A 20102-nucleotide genomic window follows, 5' to 3' on the forward strand; every position below is an offset into this window, starting at 1 on the left:
AGGCTGGTTCTAGCATGTTTCCAGCTGCTCAGGTTTGTTCTAGCAGGTCAGGCTGTTTCCATCTGCTCAGGCTAGTTGAGTTTGATGGTTTTAGATGGGTTTTGAAGATTTGGAGACTGGTTCTGCATGGTCAAGCTGACCAGCCTGCTTGGTCAGGATGGTTGTTTCTAGTCAGGTTGGTTCCAATTGGGCAGGTTGGTTCTAGCTGGTCAGGTTGTTTCTAGCTGGTCAGTTTGCTTCTACCTTGTCAGACAAGTTCCAGCTGGTCAGATTGATTTGGTTTGATAGTTTTAGAGGGATTTTTGGACACTTGTAGGTTGGTTTTAGCTGGTTGGGTTGGTATTAGCTGGTCAGGCTGGTTCTAATAGGTCCAGCTGCTTCTAGCTGGCTAGAAGACCAGCTAACCCCTGATAGACTGGTAGGCAAACTGGCCAACAAACTTGACCAGCCTAACACCAGCTAGACAACGCTGAGAGATTAGCTAAACCAGATAATTATGGTGAGACATATATTTAAGGAAAAATATGAGTAAGATATCCTTTTATTAACTGTTAACTGTGTTGCCCTTGTAGTACAAGTGTGACACAAACACTAAACATGTCTTGGTGGGTTGACCACATTTAGGGTAAGGGATAAATTAGCATTTTTGGCCCAACACTCACCATAAGAGAGGCCAGTCTGTGTGTTTTCAGTGTATATCTGTCATTTCCTCAGCACACACATTCAGAGTCACAGCTTGGTTCTTTATTCCTCACAGCTGGAAAATGAAAGCAGATACAATGAAAAACAGTACAAAGGAAGAAAAAAAAAACAGAAAAAACAGCAATAGAAAATGTCTCAGCTTCAGACATTTAAAAAGTACATCATGAAACTCAATGAATTTCATATAAACTACATATATATACATCTCTTTTCATCTTTGATCCCACTGGAATAAAATAGACGCTTAGCAATACATTTTTTTTCCAAAGCTTCAGTCTGTAAACTGGATTTTTTTTTTTTCATTGAAACGAGTCGTCGTTTCTTGGCACCATTTGGAAGTTTGTGTTTGGACTACAAATTGGCATATGGACTACAGGTAAGATGGCAGCACAGAGAGGAGCAGAGTGATGAGCTCATAGCAACATGCATCTTTGTAATCAACAACTACAGCAGCGCCAACAGCATCGGTTCAGTTTGGAGGTCTGGCTCTGAGAAACAACGGCAGTTATTGGCTGTGGTTTAATGTAGACGGAGCTTCCAGATAAAACAGAGGCCTAACAGTTACATCCCAGAATTCCACAGGAGACGACAGTAAATTGAGACACCTCCTCTAGTGAAAAAGACTTAAGTGCCAATATACACCCTTGTTGACTTCCACTCATTACTCGAGCAATGTAGTTGAAGCTGTTTACTTCAAAACAATGAGTCATTTCAACCTGCTAATTATCCCATGTGCTAGTTCCATGTAGAACCCTTGAGGAGCGCTTATTTTCTTAAGAATGTACATGGTGAAGTTTTGTTCATCTTTCTAAATATAAATATTGGTGAAGATATTTATGGTGAGATATATTGAGGGGACAATTTGGCTAAGATATCTTTCTATTAACTGGTATTTACATACGGAAGTACAACCTACAGCACACACTCGACAGCGCTTTGGCAGCAATGTGGTTGATGCTGTTTACTTTAAAACAGTTATATCAGTTTGCTAACAAGCCTATGTGCTAGTGCTAGCTGGCCTCCTACTAGATCTTTACACAAAATATAAATGTAAATGTAAAATTTGAATGATTGTATAATAAAATACAGTGTAAAGCTAGCTATGGTAACAAAGTTACAGGTCATATTTGTTTAAAGACAGTGTTCTGTCAGGCTTTCTATCTCACTAGTTAGCCTGTGAGCTATCAGATTATTAGCTAGTTGCTAGTTAGGGTATTTTGATTTTTACTGACTCTTCTTTGTGTGTATTTTTGTGAACCAAACAACGTGTATTTTAGTTTTTTTCAATTTTACTTGCTAGCATGAATTCTAGTAAGAACTTCTTTCAAACTAATATATAGAGGGAGTAAACTCTTGGAGTTCCTCCAGGGTTCCTCCTTGTATATTATAAGGGTTCTCTCTGATAGGGACAAGGGATAGGGACCTCTCTGTTCTACATAGAAATTTTGAGGGTTTTCCCAGTGGGATAAACTGAGAAATCCTTTAGGGTTCTAGATTTCACCTTTACTTCTAATAGTGCTGACCATGTTTTTGAAATCTTATATAATTTATTGCACCTATTTACATCTGGAAACAGCACTGTCTGACATTTTTTTGGAAAAGGAAATCAGATTTCAATGTTCTACTCCTGATATCTACAGCCAGGTTGCCTGAAACAGCTCACCTAACAAACTCAAGTTGTGCTGACTTAGCTGAAATACTACTGCATAATGCCCATTAAGATGTACACAGGGGTTTTCCTAAGGAAAAAAAATTACCTGGGGAAGTCAACAAGGGCATGCTAAAAATTACACTGAAACGCAGCCCGGATCTTGTCTTTATTTAGCCTCTTGTATCGTCTTTCCTAAAACTTCCCATTTCAGACGTCTAACACCTCTCAACCAAGGCAAAATTGCAAAGGGAAGTTGACAAGTGGGTGTTAAACCAGTACTGGAACACACTCAGATTGACAGCCTCTAACACATGCCAAAACAGACACTTACACATCTTTCCTTAAAAATTAGGAACAGTCTGCTAGAACAGTCTGATGTGCTACTCTGGTTTCTCTCAGGATCAATTAACAACTTTTTAAAAATATAATGTTTTTATAGTATATTCCACCTTCTTTTTTCATCTTTTTCCTCACCTTCTTGCTGTTAATCATCTTCCTACTTCTCGCTTCTCCCTTGTCCCTCATTTCACAATCTTTCAGTTTCATCTTCCTTATAGGCCTTTCGTGCTCTCGGATGAAGATTCATGATCCTTTCCCTTCCTAACTCTCCACACAGCGCCCTACAATAAATTCACAGCCACACAGTGTTCCAACTACACACTCTAACTCCGGCAATGAGTAGATCAACGGATCGGATAGAAGCCTCGGGTTTGGTGTCTCCAGGGCTTTGATAAATAGGAGATCAATTGCAACGAATATTGAGCCCGGCATGTTGAAATTGAGACCAACTTGGGGTCAGACTTAGCTGGTCTATGACTAAGGAGGAATTCTCACCTGATAGCTAAATGCTAATCTTGCTTACGGGTATAAAAAAAATCATGGTAGGATAAATGTTTGACTAAATATCACACTGTAAGTTAACACAAGCTTAAATATCAAGTGCGCTGCTTCAGGAAATAGCATTTTTTATTATCATGGTCTGCTATAATTCCATGGTGGTCCTTTCTGACATCAACGGTGGTCTTCCCTGACATCAGAGGTTGTCCTATCTGACGTCAGTAGTGGGCCTATCTGTCATCAACAGTGGTCCTCCCTGACCTCAGCAGTGGTCCTCCCCGACATCAATGTCTGTCTTCTCTGACACCAACGGTAGTCTTCCCTGACACCCGTGGTCTTCCCCAAGAATGGTCTTCCGTCAACAGGCATCCTCCCTGACATCAGCAGTGGTCCTAGCTGACATTAACGGCAGTCCTAGCTGATGTCAGCGGTGGTCTTCACAGACATCAGTGGTGGTCCTAGTTGAGATCATCGATGGCCCTATCCAACATCAATGATGGTCCTCCCTTAAATCAAAAGTGGTCCTCCCTGACATCATAGATTAATTAATCATGTATGCATTATGAGAATAAGGACTGCAGGTTTGTGCTTACTGTGGTGTTGTCCCAAATCACCCTCCAGCATTTCATCTTGGCTAGGGACTATGCCTCAGAGAATAGTGAAAAGGATCCACCAATATTCGTTGCAATTGATCCTTTTTGTAGTCCACAAGGACTTGACTATAATGTGTGTTTGAGGTGCTGCGTTGTTTTAAAGCACATCTCGCATCATCATCACACAGCTCGACGCACAGAAGCCGCAAGCACAGAACGATGACTGGAATAAATAGAGGTACAAATAGAAATATACAACTTATGGCACGAAAGTTCACAACAGCACACACCTGCAACGTTGTCGTGCTTTTCAAAAAGGTCTACATCCCCCCCTACCACCCAACCTTCCCCACCCAGCTCCCGTCTCATATAACAACCCCACAACCGCCCCCACGGCGAAGTTAGGAACGTAAACAAAAATAAAGATATTCAATATTGTTGAATATACAATTTGACATTAGCAGCTTAGCGAATGGTAACTTGGCACTGCAGAATTGAGTACTTTGTAGTGTAAGGCCTTCAGAAATCCTCACATGGACGAGATTTCCTGATATCTTGCAACCTTAAGAGTGAAAAATGCCCATGTAGGGTCTGTCCCAAACGCTAGCATTCTTACTATATCAGCCATAAAAAACAAACAAACAAACAAACAAACAAAAAAACATCTCAAACGCAAGAACACAGAATACATTTTACCAAGCTTTGTGGTTGTTACAAAGTTTTTCTCGATGGTGACACAAACAATTGTGTACTACCCATAATGCTCTGTGAGTGTATGTAGGCTGCAAGCAGTGAGTGAGGTTGGCAAATGTAAAATTTGAATGATTTTGAATTTTGTGTAAGAAAATAAATTGTAATGTTAGCTAAGTGTTTATAGACACTCTGTTCAGGCTTTAGCTGAGGGTGTTGATTTAGCTAGACTTCTTTCTCGCTAGTCATCCATGAGCTAGCAGACTGTTAGCTAGCTGCAACAGCTGTACATTATTTTCATTTTTAGGGACCCTTCTTTGCATTGAGGTATTTTTGTGAACTAAACAATGTCTAATTTTATGTTTTCTCAACGGTGGTTACTGGCATCTGGGACTTCACCCCAGTGTTTTCGAAGGCAGGACATTGTTTTGGCAAAATGTTCTCACGATTGCAGCTGGCTTGAATGAAAAATGATAAATTTAGGGGTCATATTTTTTACTTACTACTTCAGTCGTAGGCTCTTTACAATTCCTCTGAGTTTTACAAAATACTTGCCATCAGTTGCCTTAACCATTGATTCCACAATGAGAAGACACCTTGATAATGGCTACCATAGCAGTTGGCTGACAGTAACCAAGGCAACAGTTACCAGGCGACTCACAAATCCTGACATCAAGGACTTTACCCTCTGATGTCATGAAGGGTGAAGGATGTTAAAGGGCAAGAGCTGCACAAGAAAGGCTGGGCTTTAGATGGAGTATGTATATGTGTGTGTGTGTGCGCGTGTGCGTGTGTGTGTATATGTGTGTAGGATCAGAAACTTTTTGAAATTGTATTTCCATTCAGCTTCCCAAAGACACTGAACAACAGACAGTGTAACAGCAATAAAAATAATAGCGCACCATTTTGAAATCATAAAATCAAAAACTGCTGAATATAACGTTTGAAATGAAAGCAGAGGAGGACAGATTTAGATGTCCGGTGATGAAAATTGAGCAAAAATAAACCAAAGTGATTAAGTTCTTTCATATTTTCCCCTCCTGGCTTTAGAAGTGGTCAAGTGGGAGCGTGTAAATAAAGAGTCTAAGTAGTAACACGTTAGGAAAAGTCCTGAAAGAAAATCACTGTAAGAATTTCCAATCTTCCTGTTTGGACCATTCGTCCACTATTGGTCAAAAAGGGGCGGAGCTGTAACAAAAAGGGGAGTGAGGCCATCAAGAAATCCAGTTTCTGAAGGTTGTGTGGCCATCCGCAGCCGGGAGTGAAGAAACAGTTGGGGGCGTGTCATCAGGGCGGAGGCGGAATCTGGACTCCTAACAGCTCGTAGGCGAAGATGTTCCAGAAGATGGCGAAGAGTAGGAAGGTGACGAAGGAGAAGACGAGGACCCACCATGAGCACTGCTTGTGCAGCGACTCCTCATAGCTGCGCAGGATAAGCAGGCCCATGCTGATACCCACCACGGCACCTGACAGGTGGGCCATGAAGCTCGGCTGCGGCCCTGACGAGGGCAACGGCGGCGAGAAGCGCAGCCACACGGCTCGGCCCACCTCTGAACTCACTGCAGCAGAGGAAGTGAGAAACTGAATTTATTAGTTACTAGTTACAATGGAGTTAAAGCAATTTCCTTGATTGTTTATACAGTCAGTGAGGCTTGTGCACATCTCCTGAACAAAATAATAGATATTAGAGATATAATGAAAGCCCCGGGTGTCCTGAACAAAATGAGAAGACCATTAGCTAAGCTTCCATCAACTTTATGGCCACGATGGTAGCGATAATATAAAATTTGGGTGAAAACATATTTTCAAGATTTGCTGCTGGCAGGTTGTTTTCCTCAAATTGACCTTCTGCAATATAAATGCGATTATGTATTTTGTGGATAGTTCACTACAACTATAAACAGTCATTCTCTCACCATCTCTTCACTTTTTATTTCTAGTGAAAGTAATAAGACAAAAACAAAACAAAAAAAAAAAAAAACACACACACACAGCTTGTCATGTTACTGAGAAACTGGAACCATTTGGCCTGAAGATTTTCCTGTAGTGGAAAGGTTCCAGCTTTACTTTTGAGTGTTACAAAGTGTTAGCACTGAAGACTCTTCCATAAATGTTAAATTAACATCTCGTCCTTAAATAAACAGAAAACACCAAAATATCAACAATTATACGTTTTTCTTTGTTAAATACCAACATGACCAATCAGCACTGTTGTATAAGTTTCCCTGAAATTAATGCATATTACAACTAGTATATGTTTGCCTTATTGCCAAATGGTGGGTTACACAAACAGAACAGACACAGTTCTGGAGCACTGATTAACATCGTCCAAATTCTTATCGTTATTTTATCCACAGTTACATCCGAAGACAGAAATTAAACTGACTGTTCAGGTGAAACTACAAGAAACAGCCCTTGAATATGCCACAGTGTCCTATCAAATACAGACACCGTGTTGTTTTCTAAAATTCAACTAAGAGAGGTTCTTGTCTCCTCCTCAGAAAAGCCGCACTGCCTTCGTGCTCTCCTGTTTTTCCTACTGATTTCTTCTGTTGGATTGTTGTAGGAGTAGCATGTGATGATTTCATCGGTTAAACCCATCAAAGACATCAAAGTCCACCTGTACCATGATACCGAAGACATACCGTATATATAAAGTCTACACACCCTTGTTAAAATGGCAGGTTTTTGTGATGTCAAAATGAAACCATGATCAATCATGTCAGACAGACACTTTTTAGGGGAAAGTGGAAAAAAAAGAAAAACTTCAAATAACCTGGTTGTATCTTCTTTGTTTCATGCGACTGCTGAAGCCACGGTCGGCAAAGATCTTGCAAAGCATGTATGGAATCTCAGTGATGAGACCAGGGTAGAAACTTTTGGGCAAAATTCAAAAAGAAATGTTTGGCTAGGGACTAAAAAAAAAAAAACAAACATCTTACATATCTTCTTTCTTATCACCTAGAGAACACCACACCCATGGTGAAGCATGGTGGTGGCAGCATCATGCTATGGGGTTGCTTTTTTCAGACTGGGACTGGGGCTCTAGTCAAGCTAGAGGAATCCACAAATCCTACTGAAAACCTGTGGAATGACCTGAAGAGAGTTGACCTGAAGAGACCATTTCTGATTCACTTGAATTTTGTTGGTTGCTAGATCACATCAAAGGTGATATAAGATTTGATAGGATTTATACAAAAAACCCACAGTTTTAAAAGGGTGTGGTGACTTTTTTATATCTGTTGTACAAAATATGTGTCAGTACTCAAAACATGGCCTCACTTCCTGCTTATTTCAAAGTATGAACTCACTATAACAAAGAGAAAGAGAGAATTGAGGGGAGATAAAGAGTGTGAGGCTGATTACAGAGACTGCACACCACGGAACTATTTTAAGAGCTAATGATAAGCTACTGAAGTATGTAATTATTCCCATAACATTACTATTAAAACATTATAATCTTTCAATAAGGATCAATACTGATCATTATATTAATCCTCAGGAGCACACATCTTTATGTAAGGAATAATATAAACCTGTGAAAACTGTCAGAACTGCTGTTGTATAATAACGCATAGTTTAGTAAATGACTGCTGCTTAATTCCTGTGAAATACTGAGGACATCCAGAATACGTCTCTATTATTTAGAAATACAAATAGTGGATTCACGCTGAAAAAAAGCCACATCTTATAATCTCCACTGGGATCTGCTGAGAGGGTTAGAGGATATCTGATGAACCAAAAGTAATATTTTTAATCTGTACTGATCCAACACTTTGGGTCAGAGAAACAGGAAAGGGGGAAATACTGCTGCTCCACTGGAGCATATAGGGGTTAACAAAAACCCTGTTCAAGGGCACAGTGATGGTGGGCAGAAGTGGGAGTTTCTGTGCTTATAATTAGCGCATCCATCAAACGCTACAGTTGCTGCCGCTAAACAAAATTAGAAAGAAGGCGGTCTGAAAGAAGCAGCCACAGAACAGTGTGATAGGAGGTTCATCGAGTGATTTCCATACATGCAGCATCGCACTTTACTGACTTTGGAGCTCTGTCTGCCTGTGAATCTGGCAGTTACAGAATGATGAATGCTTTAGAAGGAAATACTAGTTTTATGGGCATTCCACAATATTAAATGTGACTTTAAATGGATAAAACGTATGACCCGCCTTTCTTTAATGAAAAAAAAAAGGTTAGTGTTGGCAAATTACGTCTCTACTTTGCCTTGGGCCTCATCACACCACATCATCGTTGATTATTTTCCTTTAACAGCATGCCCTGAGTGTTTTATTCCTTAACATTTTCCTTAACTGACTTTCTGTCCTTAAGTCTCTCTGTCTCTGGATTTCAGCAACTAATTGGCTTTTGTATTTTTCTTAAAAACAAAAGACTGCAACAGATTAATAAATTGGAAGCTATCAAAGAATTCTTCCACGATTGTCTTGTATTTTTCCCAAAATCTAGTTCACATGAATGTGATCATTGTATAAGCTCTAGATTTTTCAGGAATCCCAATAAAATGCTTCTGGTCTTAACGTTGTGGCCAGTTAATGACACTTACTGCAAACCAGCGCGAGGATCATCCGCAGTAACTTGTACGGACACTTCATCCCGGCCCAGTTCTGAAATACACACACACCATGGTTAGTGAGGAAAGTGCAAACCCATCCATGTGTTTGTGTGTATAAAGTGAGGCTGGGATAAAACCTATTCATGATTCATGATGGAATAAAATAAACACACACACGCAGACCATATGGAACTAAAGTGACTCACTCTGCTACACTCTCCAGCCTTATTTGGCATAATAAATATTACATTTTTAATCGCTCTGAACACAGAGAACACACACTTTTGTGTACTGTGCCTTCCATTCACACTGGTCAGTGATCACACCTGTTCCTAGATCAATGTCTTGTTATGTCCCATTGTGTATTTTTCTGTCCCAAACACTGGAACTCTAAATCGTTTGTCTTGTGAGTTTTTCAGGTCTTGCCTAATTCAAACCCATTATTCTTTAGTCCCCTCGTTTCCTTCACTTGTTTCTTGGTGAAATGGCTATGAAGTCTGTGGTATAGCTCTGAGCTGAATTTGTAATATAGTGCTGAATCGAGTCTGTCATATAGTTCTCGAGACTGTGATATAGCTCTGACTCGAGTCTGTCATATAGTTTTGACTTGAATCTGTGATATAGTTTTGACTTGAGTCGGTCATATAGTTTTGACCTGAATCTGTGATATAGCTACGAGTCGAGACTGTGATATAGCTCTGACTCGAGTCTATGATATAGCTCCAAGTTGAGACTGTGATATAGCTCTGACTTGAGTCTGTAATATAGCTCTGACTCGAGACTGTGATACAGCTCTGACTCGAGTCTGTAATATAGCTCAGAGTCGTGACTGTGATATAGCTCTGACTCGAGTCTGTGATATAGCTCTGACTCGAGTCTGGGATATAGCTCTGACTCGAGACTGTGATACAGCTCTGACTCGAGTCTGTGATATAGCTCTGACTCGAGACTGTGATACAGCTCTGACTCGAGTCTGTGATATAGCTCTGACTCGAGACTGTGATATAGCTCTGACTCGAGTCTGTGATATAGCTCTGACTCGAGTCTGTGATATAGCTCCGACTCGAGTCTGTGATATAGCTCCAAGTCGTGACTGTGATACAGCTCCGACTCGAGTCTGTGATATAGCTCCAAGTCGTGACTGTGATATAGCTCCGACTCGAGTCTGTGATATAGCTCCAAGTCGTGACTGTGATATAGCTCCGAGTCGTGACTGTGATATAGCTCCGACTCGAGTCTGGGATATAGCTCCGAGTCGTGACTGTGATACATGTCTGACTTGAGTCTGGGATATAGCTCCAAGTCGTGACTGTGATACAGCTCCGACTCGAGTCTGTGATATAGCTCCAAGTCGTGACTGTGATACAGCTCCGACTCGAGTCTGTGATATAGCTCCAAGTCGTGACTGTGATATAGCTCCGACTCGAGTCTGTGATATAGCTCCAAGTCGTGACTGTGATATAGCTCCGAGTCGTGACTGTGATATAGCTCCGACTCGAGTCTGTGATATAGCTCCAAGTCGAGACTGTGATACATGTCTGACTTGAGTCTGTGATATAGCTCCGAGTCCGTGAGGTACGTAGTTCTTAGTCGAGTCTGCACTATAGTCCTAAATTGAGTCTGTGCTACAGTTCTCAGCTGAGTCAGAGCTGGTTGCCTGGTTCCATCATCTTATTTCTTTTTTTCCCCATGTCTGTGCTCCGGGTGTTTTATTGTTTGTGACCTCAGCCCATCAGAAAGATGGATATGAGCTGCTGGTACTGGGATATTGCTATGGATTACAGCCATGATTCTTGGATGAGCCTTAATATTTCTGTGGCTTCTGTGAAGTTGGCACTCCATATGATCGGAAAAAAATGAAGGAATTAATATTTGATTGTGCAGATATGTATTCTGAATAAACATGATGTCAATCCATTAGAATATGCAAGTAATATTATTGTCAAAAAACGTGACAAAGGAAGGAAAGCAGACAGGAGCTAATACTTTTTCACAAAGTGTGTACCCAGTGTAAGTGTTTGAGAGGCGACAGAGTCATTTGGTCTCCAGGGAAACGGGTTGAAAGCAAACAAAATGCAGCTATTCCATCTCCCTCTCTTTTTTTCTCTTTCTCTGTCTCTCTCTCTCTCTCTCTCTCTCTCTCTCTCATTCATTCAGCATTGCACGCCGTAGTCGTTACGGCGGCTAGGCTTGGTTACCATGACGACGTTGGCAAGATGGGCAGAGCAGAGTGCGTAGACTCCTCCAGAGCCACCGACCACCGGAGCACGCATATCAGTGATGGAGACGGTGAGAGAACCTGCAGAGAGAGAGAGAGAGAGAGAGAGAGAGAGAGAGGAAAAGTGAGAATGATAGAGAGTGACAAAAAGAGAGAAGGAGGACAGAGATAGCGGGAAAGATAGGGAGTGATTGGCAAAGAAAGTGTGTGTGTATGTGTGTGTGTGTGTGTGTGTGATGGCAGTAGCTGAAGTATTTCACTCTCCACCCCATAATTCAACCAGCCCACCAAAGCTGATCAACCGTTACCATGGCAACAATTACCTCCATTATCGAACAGTGAACATCGTTCTGTTGCCTACAGTGTGTTTACGCAGATTTGAAACATCAACAAGCTGATGACTGCGCACCCGGATGCAGAGCGGAACACACACACACACACACACACACACACACACTCTCCTCTCATCCATCCTCATCAAAAGTGCATCAAGATATCAGCACATGGCAGTAAAATATTAAATCCGTCTTCCTGTTCTGTATACACAAAGCAACACCAGCCAAGCTTCTCTCACTCTCACTTTTCTTCCTCACACTCCTTGTCTTGTTCTTTTTTTTCTCACTCTGTCTGTCTTCCACTCTCTATGTGTGGTCAGTGTAATGTGCTTCACTGGCGTGATTATGTACGTACTCTATATAGCTAAAGTAAGTGCGGAAGTGGAATAATGCTAGTAATATTAAAAGTAATGATATCAAGCAGTAAGAATAACAATGTGTTTATCTATAACAACTGTTTCTGTCTTTTCTACGCTACGGTGTGGCTCGCTAGGCCAATAGCTAAGTTAGCTACCTACAGAATAATCCTACCAAACAATTGAAAGAAAAACAAAACTAGAATATCTTAAGCACAAACACAAAATTTATAAACATTTACACCACTGTGGTGTTAAACTCTCGCCTCTGATTGGTCAGAAGGTGGTGATTCTTGATGCCTTTTTGCTTTCTATTGGCTCGCCAGACCGAAGCTTGTGAATTCGCACGAATAAAGGGGACGCAAAGCGACTGTTTTTCACATACCACGTCCGTTCCCCTTCAGTGAATTGTCTTTTCTGCCAGGTGAATTTTACTCACATTTTGTCTGACCACTGCTTCACTGTAGCAAAATCGTATGACTAAACCGTAAATGTTGGCACCTGGAGGCGAATGTGTGATATACATGCTAAATCAAGCACAGTAAATCCCAACCGTGTAGGAAAATACATAATCATCAGCTGTGATAATTACATATTGACCTAGCATATACTGAGAGTGTGTTTATACTGAGTGTGTCTGCATGTGTGTGACAGATTGTCTATAACCGCCATGTTGTGCTGTGTTGCAGATGCAGAGCTCAGCACTCACCCTCTCTCCATCCTTCTGTCTTTCTGTCTCTCCTCTATCTGTGTCTTTCTCTGTATCTGACACTAGTTCTCTAATATTTGTCTCTTTCTCTTCTTCTCATCCTCAGAGTGTGCACTTAGAGGAGGGAAAAGTGTGTAAATGTTTGTATTGTTGTTATGAGTGTGTGTGTGTTTATTGAGTAGAAGATGACCTTGTCTGTGGCTCGATTATGGACACACACACACACCGTAACACCACACTCCCTGTACACATTCACTGCAGCAGCACAGGCCAGTGTTTATGAGTTTGTGTGTGTGTGTGTGTGTGTGTGTGTGTGTTGGAAAGCAGTGAATGTTATTGACTGTCCCAGTGATCTATGGGGCATAAATATGATGCTGAATTTAGCCAAAGTGCAGCCACAGCACATCCAACACTCTCTCTCTCTCACTCTCACACACATACACACACACACACATACACTTGTGAGTTCACACACATATTAATCGCACATATTAATACATGTACACAAACACACACACTCACACACATACACACTCACCTGCCACCACTCCTGCCATATAAAGAAGGCTGATTCTCAGAATTCCATGCACCATCTCCAGAGGAACGCCGATCATCAACTGGAGTAGCGCATTAAAGCCCAGCTGCTCCAACCTGCACACACACACACACACACACACACATTGATTCAGGCTAAAAATCTCACAAATATATGTGCAGAGGTGGACTAATCATAACTCATTAGCTAGCCCTCCATATGAGTGAATTGTCCAAACCCCAAGAAGCTCCATTCTGCTAAATCAGCCGAATTGTCCTCAGTCCTGATCCTCTTGGACCTCTTTGTAGCTTCAACACATTTAACCACGATAAACACTGGCTCAGCACGGTGGTGCTTTGCTCTCTACCAGGAGGGACACTTGGACACACATCAGCACAATCCACACTCTTTACTGGTGTCCCTCAAGGATCAGTACTCAGGCCTGAGACGGTTAACTGAGTTACCGCTGTAACAGCCTCCAGTTAAAGAAAAAGGCACCTTTTTTTAAAAAAAAAAAACTTTTCAAATAATTTCTGGGCAAATGATAGCATGATACTGGCATTCCAATACATGCTGCAACTCGCTCCTGGACGGTCTTCCTTGCGGTTCACGGCGCAAGGAAGATGAGCTTCAGGACTTTTCTGTAGTGACACCCAGGAAGTGAAATGAACTTCCCCTGGGTGCCTGTATAGGCTGGTCCCTGACAATCTTCAGACGCAGTCTGAAAATACACCTCTTCAATAAGCACTTCATATCACGCTGTGTGCACAGCAGGTAGCGTTGCCTCTTTCCCTGGTTCCTGAGCTCGGGTTACTGTCTGTGTGTTTCCTCTAGGTTCTCCGGTTTCCTCTTACCCACCACAAAACCATGTTGGCAGGTGCACTGGCTGCTCTACATTGCCCCTTGTTGTGAATGAGTGTGTGAATGTTTGTGGGCATTGCGTTTGTGGACTAATAGGGAGAAAGGTATTTGTTTTGGTTGATGGAACGCTCATCATTGCTATATCAGTAGGCAATCCAGAAAAAACAGAAAGCTTGGCAAATGGTCCCAGCTACCCAGGCTTCTGATTTGTCAAAATTTGTCCTAAGAATTCAGGACGTCTCATGCGTAGTGTATGAGCACGAGCCGGGAGAGTACAGATATCAACATCCGTGTAGAAATGTGTATTCAAGATCCAAATCCAAATTGGCAAACTACCATCATGCTAGACTAGTCTGTGCACACACTTTGCTAAAACCGTTCCACGAGGGTTTAAATCTCCATCTGTGTGTTCACGTGGCCGTGTTCTGACCCTGCTGGCTTGAGTTGTGCTATACTCGAGTGTGTATGTGTGTGTTTGTGCTGTAGTGCGACACACTAGTAGTCAGATCGAGGTCAGAGAATTCCCTCTTGATCTCCTGGAGGATCCTGTGTTTTCTCTGTAATTTTCACTGTGCTGCAGTTTTCTGTATTGATCCTTTTTTTTTTTTTTAAAGTAGTTTCTTCAAATTGAACTTTTTTAAAATTCAGTACTGTAATTTAATTGAAATGTGCATGGGTCCATAATTGGTTATACATGATATGTAATGTGTGGAAGTAGCTGGGATCAAAACACAGGCAGGTAGGCTAACACGAGGATAATCCATAATCAAAACACGAAAATAGCTGAAGGTCCAAACCAGGAAATACTACAAGACACAAAGAACAGGGGACTTTCTGATAAAAAAGCATCATAATGTACTCCATGGAACAGTAGCAACAGGACAGAAATAACCAAACTAATCAAGGTGTGACACGGAACAGGTGAACACATTAGGGTAATCAAACAGTTATAAGAATGGGGGGCTGGAGACAGGACCAAACCCAAACAAAAGCACATGGAATGAACTCTGAATGAAAACTACACTACAACAGTGCTCATCGCATTGGGAAATCCAACACTCACTGAAATGGGCAATTTGTGACGGTATATCAGGATATTGTTACAGTCATTACCTTGGGAGAATTCCTAGGTCTTCCTTTGCATTTTTGACCACTGAGATAAAGTATTTGGAAGGTAGCACAGGAGCAGCTGTCTTTCATTTTACAAGAAGTTTGAACTTGTCATGCTGACTTAATAACGCTTTAGCAATGCAGGCATATTTTTAAATACACTATTCAGGATAATGTTAAAGCGAGATAAAAGGTTAAGCAATTATGGTATTTAATTTTTAAAAGATATTCTAGCCTTATTATAAATATTGTGCCTATAATTACTTTTATGTATTAACAGTTCTGACTAATCATTCTCATCTAAAGGGGTGTCGAGATGTTTTGGGAGTAAATCAATCGCTGCTTATATGAATTCATTAAGGAGAAAATGACCTGAAATTCACTTCAAAATCATTTTATCATTTTAATTAAACCAGTCCTGGAATCATTTCTTTTTTAGCCACTTTCGCCTCATTTTAGGCGTGACTATAATTTCCAACCACAAACCCACACAGCGACAGCATCACTATTGTCAGCTCACTACTACGACAAGCTGAGCTTCTTTTATGCTTGAGCACAGAGCAGTTTGTGCTTTCTAACACTAGCAAGAATGTGCAAGCCCGACGATGAACCTGACTGTGACAACACACTCACAGTCTGACAGCTCTGTTAGCATACACATATTTTTTGTAACCTCAATGTGTCTCTGTCTACTTTTCCCAGCAGTCAACTGTTAATAACTGGTTATACGATGTATTGTTTTACACCTGATGCAGCATTTTGGACAATGTTTATGCTCCGCTTTCCAAAGGCAGCAAACCCCTTCTTTGTGAAAGTAAGCCCATAATTCAGTTCAGGAAGAGACAGCAACTTAAGACCAATCCCCCCCCAAAAATGCAGACTGAGGAGGCAATAAATGCAAGAGACAATTTAAAAGTAACTAATGCTGTAATCATATTAATGAAAATTCATGAAGCATATGAAATAAATCCTATAGGAGTCTAGCATATTGCCAATATATTGCTGCATGAATGGTCCTAGTTGTAATTATCATGTAATTCACTGCAAATTTATTCAGTTATTCAGCAGCTTATAAAATAGCACTTGATCCAGCACATCCTTTTATTTTGCATTTGGCATCGTTTTATTACTCTGACATTTACTGACACACTTAATAAAACCAAGACACGCTTAATCAACGTAATGAACTTGCAGTGTGTGCACTGGATGTAGGCTAATTTATAACACTTTTAAGTTGCTATTTTTAATTTGTTGAATCAACAAAATAATGCCACTGTTTTTGTTCTTTTAGTGCACTCTCCTGTAAAGAAAATGTGCCAGGGGTTTGAAGGATACGTTGACCAAGCACCCATCTACTACACTTACAGCTTGTTTTTTTTAAGGGTAGCTTATAATTTTATCCATAAATAATTTGGTCCTCAATATGAGCAATATAATGCCTCCAATTAAGATGCTGTCTCCTTCAATGTCCCTCGTGCAAAAGAAACCCTTTCTGTGAATTTTAAAGGGATGATACTACTAATTAATTAATTTGGTCATATTAAGATATTTAATATTGGCCTCAAATGGCCAATGTTACATTTGAGGTCTGACTCCCGAAGTGATCAATTTCGGGAATTAAATCCTCATTATGAATACATAAATAAAGCAATATATTAGAAAGTCTAGTTTATTATAAAGGCCCTATTTCCATCCATATGCATAATTTAACAACATCATCATATTAACTTGGTTGAGTGTAAGCCAGTTTTATTTTGTTCTTACTCATTTGTTATACTTATGGCCAGATTTTGAACAGGCATGTGCAGATGGGAGTAAACCACAACACAGCACAACAGGGGAGTGATATTTTAAACCTGGCAGTGTTGTGGTGTTTTTCAAATGTTCTTTTGGTTCAAAACTCTGCTAATGTTCCCCACTCTTACCGCAGATGCATAGCCAAAATGGTATTTTCCTAACTTTAAGCACTATTGCTGCTGTTTGTTAGACACACCATGATCTTGTACCTTATTTTTGTTAGTTGTGAGTAAACAAGCATTGTTTGCTTAAATTAGAGTGTACAATGACAATCAATATAATACAAAATATAGGTTCTTATGATACCAGAATATGCATATTTGTAATAGCAGCCAAAACTAAGCAGCTACATTGAAGCGTAACTAACTTCTGTGACTCTGGCATCACAGTGAAGGCACAAGTCCTCATTTCTCAGATCTCCTGCTGTTTGCGGAAACAGCACTGCGGATGATGCCACCTCTCTTTCTCCCTCGCACGTACATTTCGCACCGCCTTTGAGCATATGTACAAGCAGAACGCTTGCAGTATGTCCTTTTTGTATGTGCTGTTTTTGTGACTACGGCTCCTGCTTCACAGTACTGTCAGTAATGAAAGCATGGCCTTGGGGGAGCCAGGAGCTTGGCTTGCTTGTTTGTTGTTCTGCAAACAGATGCTGGGTTTCCTGGCTACTTTAGCTCAAAAAGTAGCTCTTCAGCTTATAGGGAAACCCCATTTCAGTGGGAAACCATTCCAAATGTTGTGATTCATACATCAACTCTTGTTTGCATTGGCAGAACGCATTGGAAAGATATCAAACCCTAAAGGTTTCTTTCTTTTTTTACTCTAACCTGATTTCTTCCCAATTCTATCTGTTACAGGTCTCTCCCCGTGAGGTTACCAACCGCCCAACACCATCAGGCAGCCTGACACATTTGGAGAGCACTGGCTGCTCAGTTCTAGCTAGGCGATATAGCAAATGATCTCAAAAGGCTTAAATTTAACTTGAACATTGGCAGAGGTACTTTTCCCAGCAGTCCTCTCGAGATGACAAGTGGTGTCCTGGTTCACCCACCTTAAAAAAAAAAAATTCTGGCTTTTAAAGCATCTCGTGACCTATCTCCAAACTGCCTTTCTTTTGGTTATCATGCAAAAACTTTAATCTTTATAAGTTCTGATAAAATGTATGATTTCAGGGCATTCAGTAATACTTCATGTGCTTGTGTAAAGGTGACCAATGATTTGCTACTGCAGCTAACTCTGCTGATTTTGCTGGATTTAAGTGCTGCTTTTTTGGCTGCATTTTGTTATAATCATTGGGCACCTGGAGCACTATGCTCCCGCATATAAACATAAGCATCTTTATCTTTCCTTGAGACCTGGTTGTCAGTGGTCTTTAAAAAGCCACAATGAGTGTATGGTGGATGTTAAAAACTGGAGGATTTGTGTCTTTCTCTCAAGAAAAATAAAAATAATATTGTAATAATATTAGCTTAATGAATATGTAATTTGGAGTGTTTCAACTTAAATGTACAAAATACAGGATCATTTCCTTAGTCACTAATTACTAAGCCTAAAAATCACTTTAAACACTGCAAATGTGTGCACAAATTAATAAACTGGAGAGCAAGTATTAAATTTGCATCTTCTAATTGAAGAAAAAATTATAGAATTTACTATTTAAATTTTATTATTTTTTTTAAATTATTTTTATTATACCTTAGTAAGATAATCAGAAGGTTTATCAAAATCGTTACTTAATATTTATAGTGTTCAAGTCTTCATATTATATATTCACAGCATGTCCACACATCAGGACAGAGCCTCTGAAAAGGTTTTTGTTCACAGTAACAGTATTAAAATAATATGCACTCATGTCTACACTCTTCTGTTCATGTATTCATATCATATTTTGAATATTTTTAACACATCTCACTGCTTTTAATCTGTGCTAGATTTCAAGTTCATTTGTCTCTCTGAAAACTGAACTCACCACATTTCACATTTAGCACATCTAGAAACCTAAGCTAGACATTGTCCCAGATTCCATTCAAGAACCAGAAAGTTGTCAATATTGCCCCTACTTTATCCACACTAGATTGGCTTCCACCCTGATTGATCCTGATGTTCTACTCTCCTGCTCTGCTCCTCATGTTGTTAGTCTGATGCTTTCTGCACTTGTAAATAATCTCACTTGGATACCCTACAGGTTTGCACTTCCAAGAAACTGCTACTGTAATCATAAAGACTGCCATGCTCTTCCCAGGACTATTTATGAAAAGTATATACCTAACATCCTTTCAAGTACAATTTTCCTTTTCACGGTGTGGCTGTTTAGAGTAGCGATCAAAATCCCATGATCCGGTGTCACCCAGAAGAGGATGGTTTCCCTTTTGAGTCTGGTTCCCCTCAAAGCTTCTTCCTTATGTAATTTCAGCGTTTTGTCCTTGCCATTGTTGCCTCTGATTTACTCATTAGGGAACTACATCTAATAACAGTACCCATCTTGATCACGTTGGAATTGATATACCTCAGGATACAGAATTCCTTAGATCCAAAGTCCTCACAATGGTCTAAATTTGGCATTATATAAGGTCTGGTCATTAACTGAGGAGTAGAATCGAATGGATTTGACCAGGAAATGACCAAACTGACATAAAGTCTGGTTCTCCATTATCAGGCCTGGATTCCGAGTTGCAAGTTGACCCCATAATATACTAAGAATCCTTTGTAAACCCTCATTTCCCATAGGAATGCAGACTGGGGAATGAGGACTGGGGAAAGTGGACTGCTCATACTACCCTGAGGACTGCATTACAAAGTAGAGCACCAGCATCACCAAATCTGACTGGCTCAACACATGACTTACATGAAATACCAAGGCAGTAGAAGTGTATAAGTGAAACCACAATGACAGTCCAGATGGATGTCAACAGAAAGGAAGAGCTAATTAGTATCTGGTGCAGAAAGAGAATAGCACTGCTTAATTATGAGAAGGCAACAGCGAAGTCTACCAAACTGCTTCAGAGCTCTTTGATATCACCAATCTTGTATGACTCAACTGAAGACAGAATGGAGGGTTGTTAGGGCTAATCTGTCATCTGAATCATCTATCTACCATAAAGCATCTGGAGCAGTGGGAGCTAATCGGGTAAGGTTCTGTGT

General features: G+C 40.4%; 1 protein-coding gene across 2 annotated transcripts in view; it reads right to left on the reverse strand.

Annotated features, from left to right (window-relative positions):
• Positions 1-722: 722 nt before the first annotated feature.
• rhbdl1 (rhomboid, veinlet-like 1 (Drosophila)) overlaps positions 723-20102 on the reverse strand; it is a 49705-nt gene continuing 30325 nt past the window's right edge. For both annotated transcript variants that reach the window (XM_026926657.3, XM_026926656.3), the window contains exons 5-8: positions 13197-13309; positions 11239-11339; positions 9032-9092; positions 723-6032 (exon numbers count right to left, since the gene is read on the reverse strand). In XM_026926657.3, coding sequence (XP_026782458.1) covers positions 5761-6032; positions 9032-9092; positions 11239-11339; positions 13197-13309 — 547 coding nt within the window. In that variant the 3' untranslated portion in view covers positions 723-5760. The remainder of the gene's footprint in view (positions 6033-9031; positions 9093-11238; positions 11340-13196; positions 13310-20102) is intronic.

Source organism: Pangasianodon hypophthalmus, chromosome 1 (assembly GCF_027358585.1).
Source record: "Pangasianodon hypophthalmus isolate fPanHyp1 chromosome 1, fPanHyp1.pri, whole genome shotgun sequence".
Taxonomy (NCBI): domain Eukaryota; kingdom Metazoa; phylum Chordata; class Actinopteri; order Siluriformes; family Pangasiidae; genus Pangasianodon; species Pangasianodon hypophthalmus.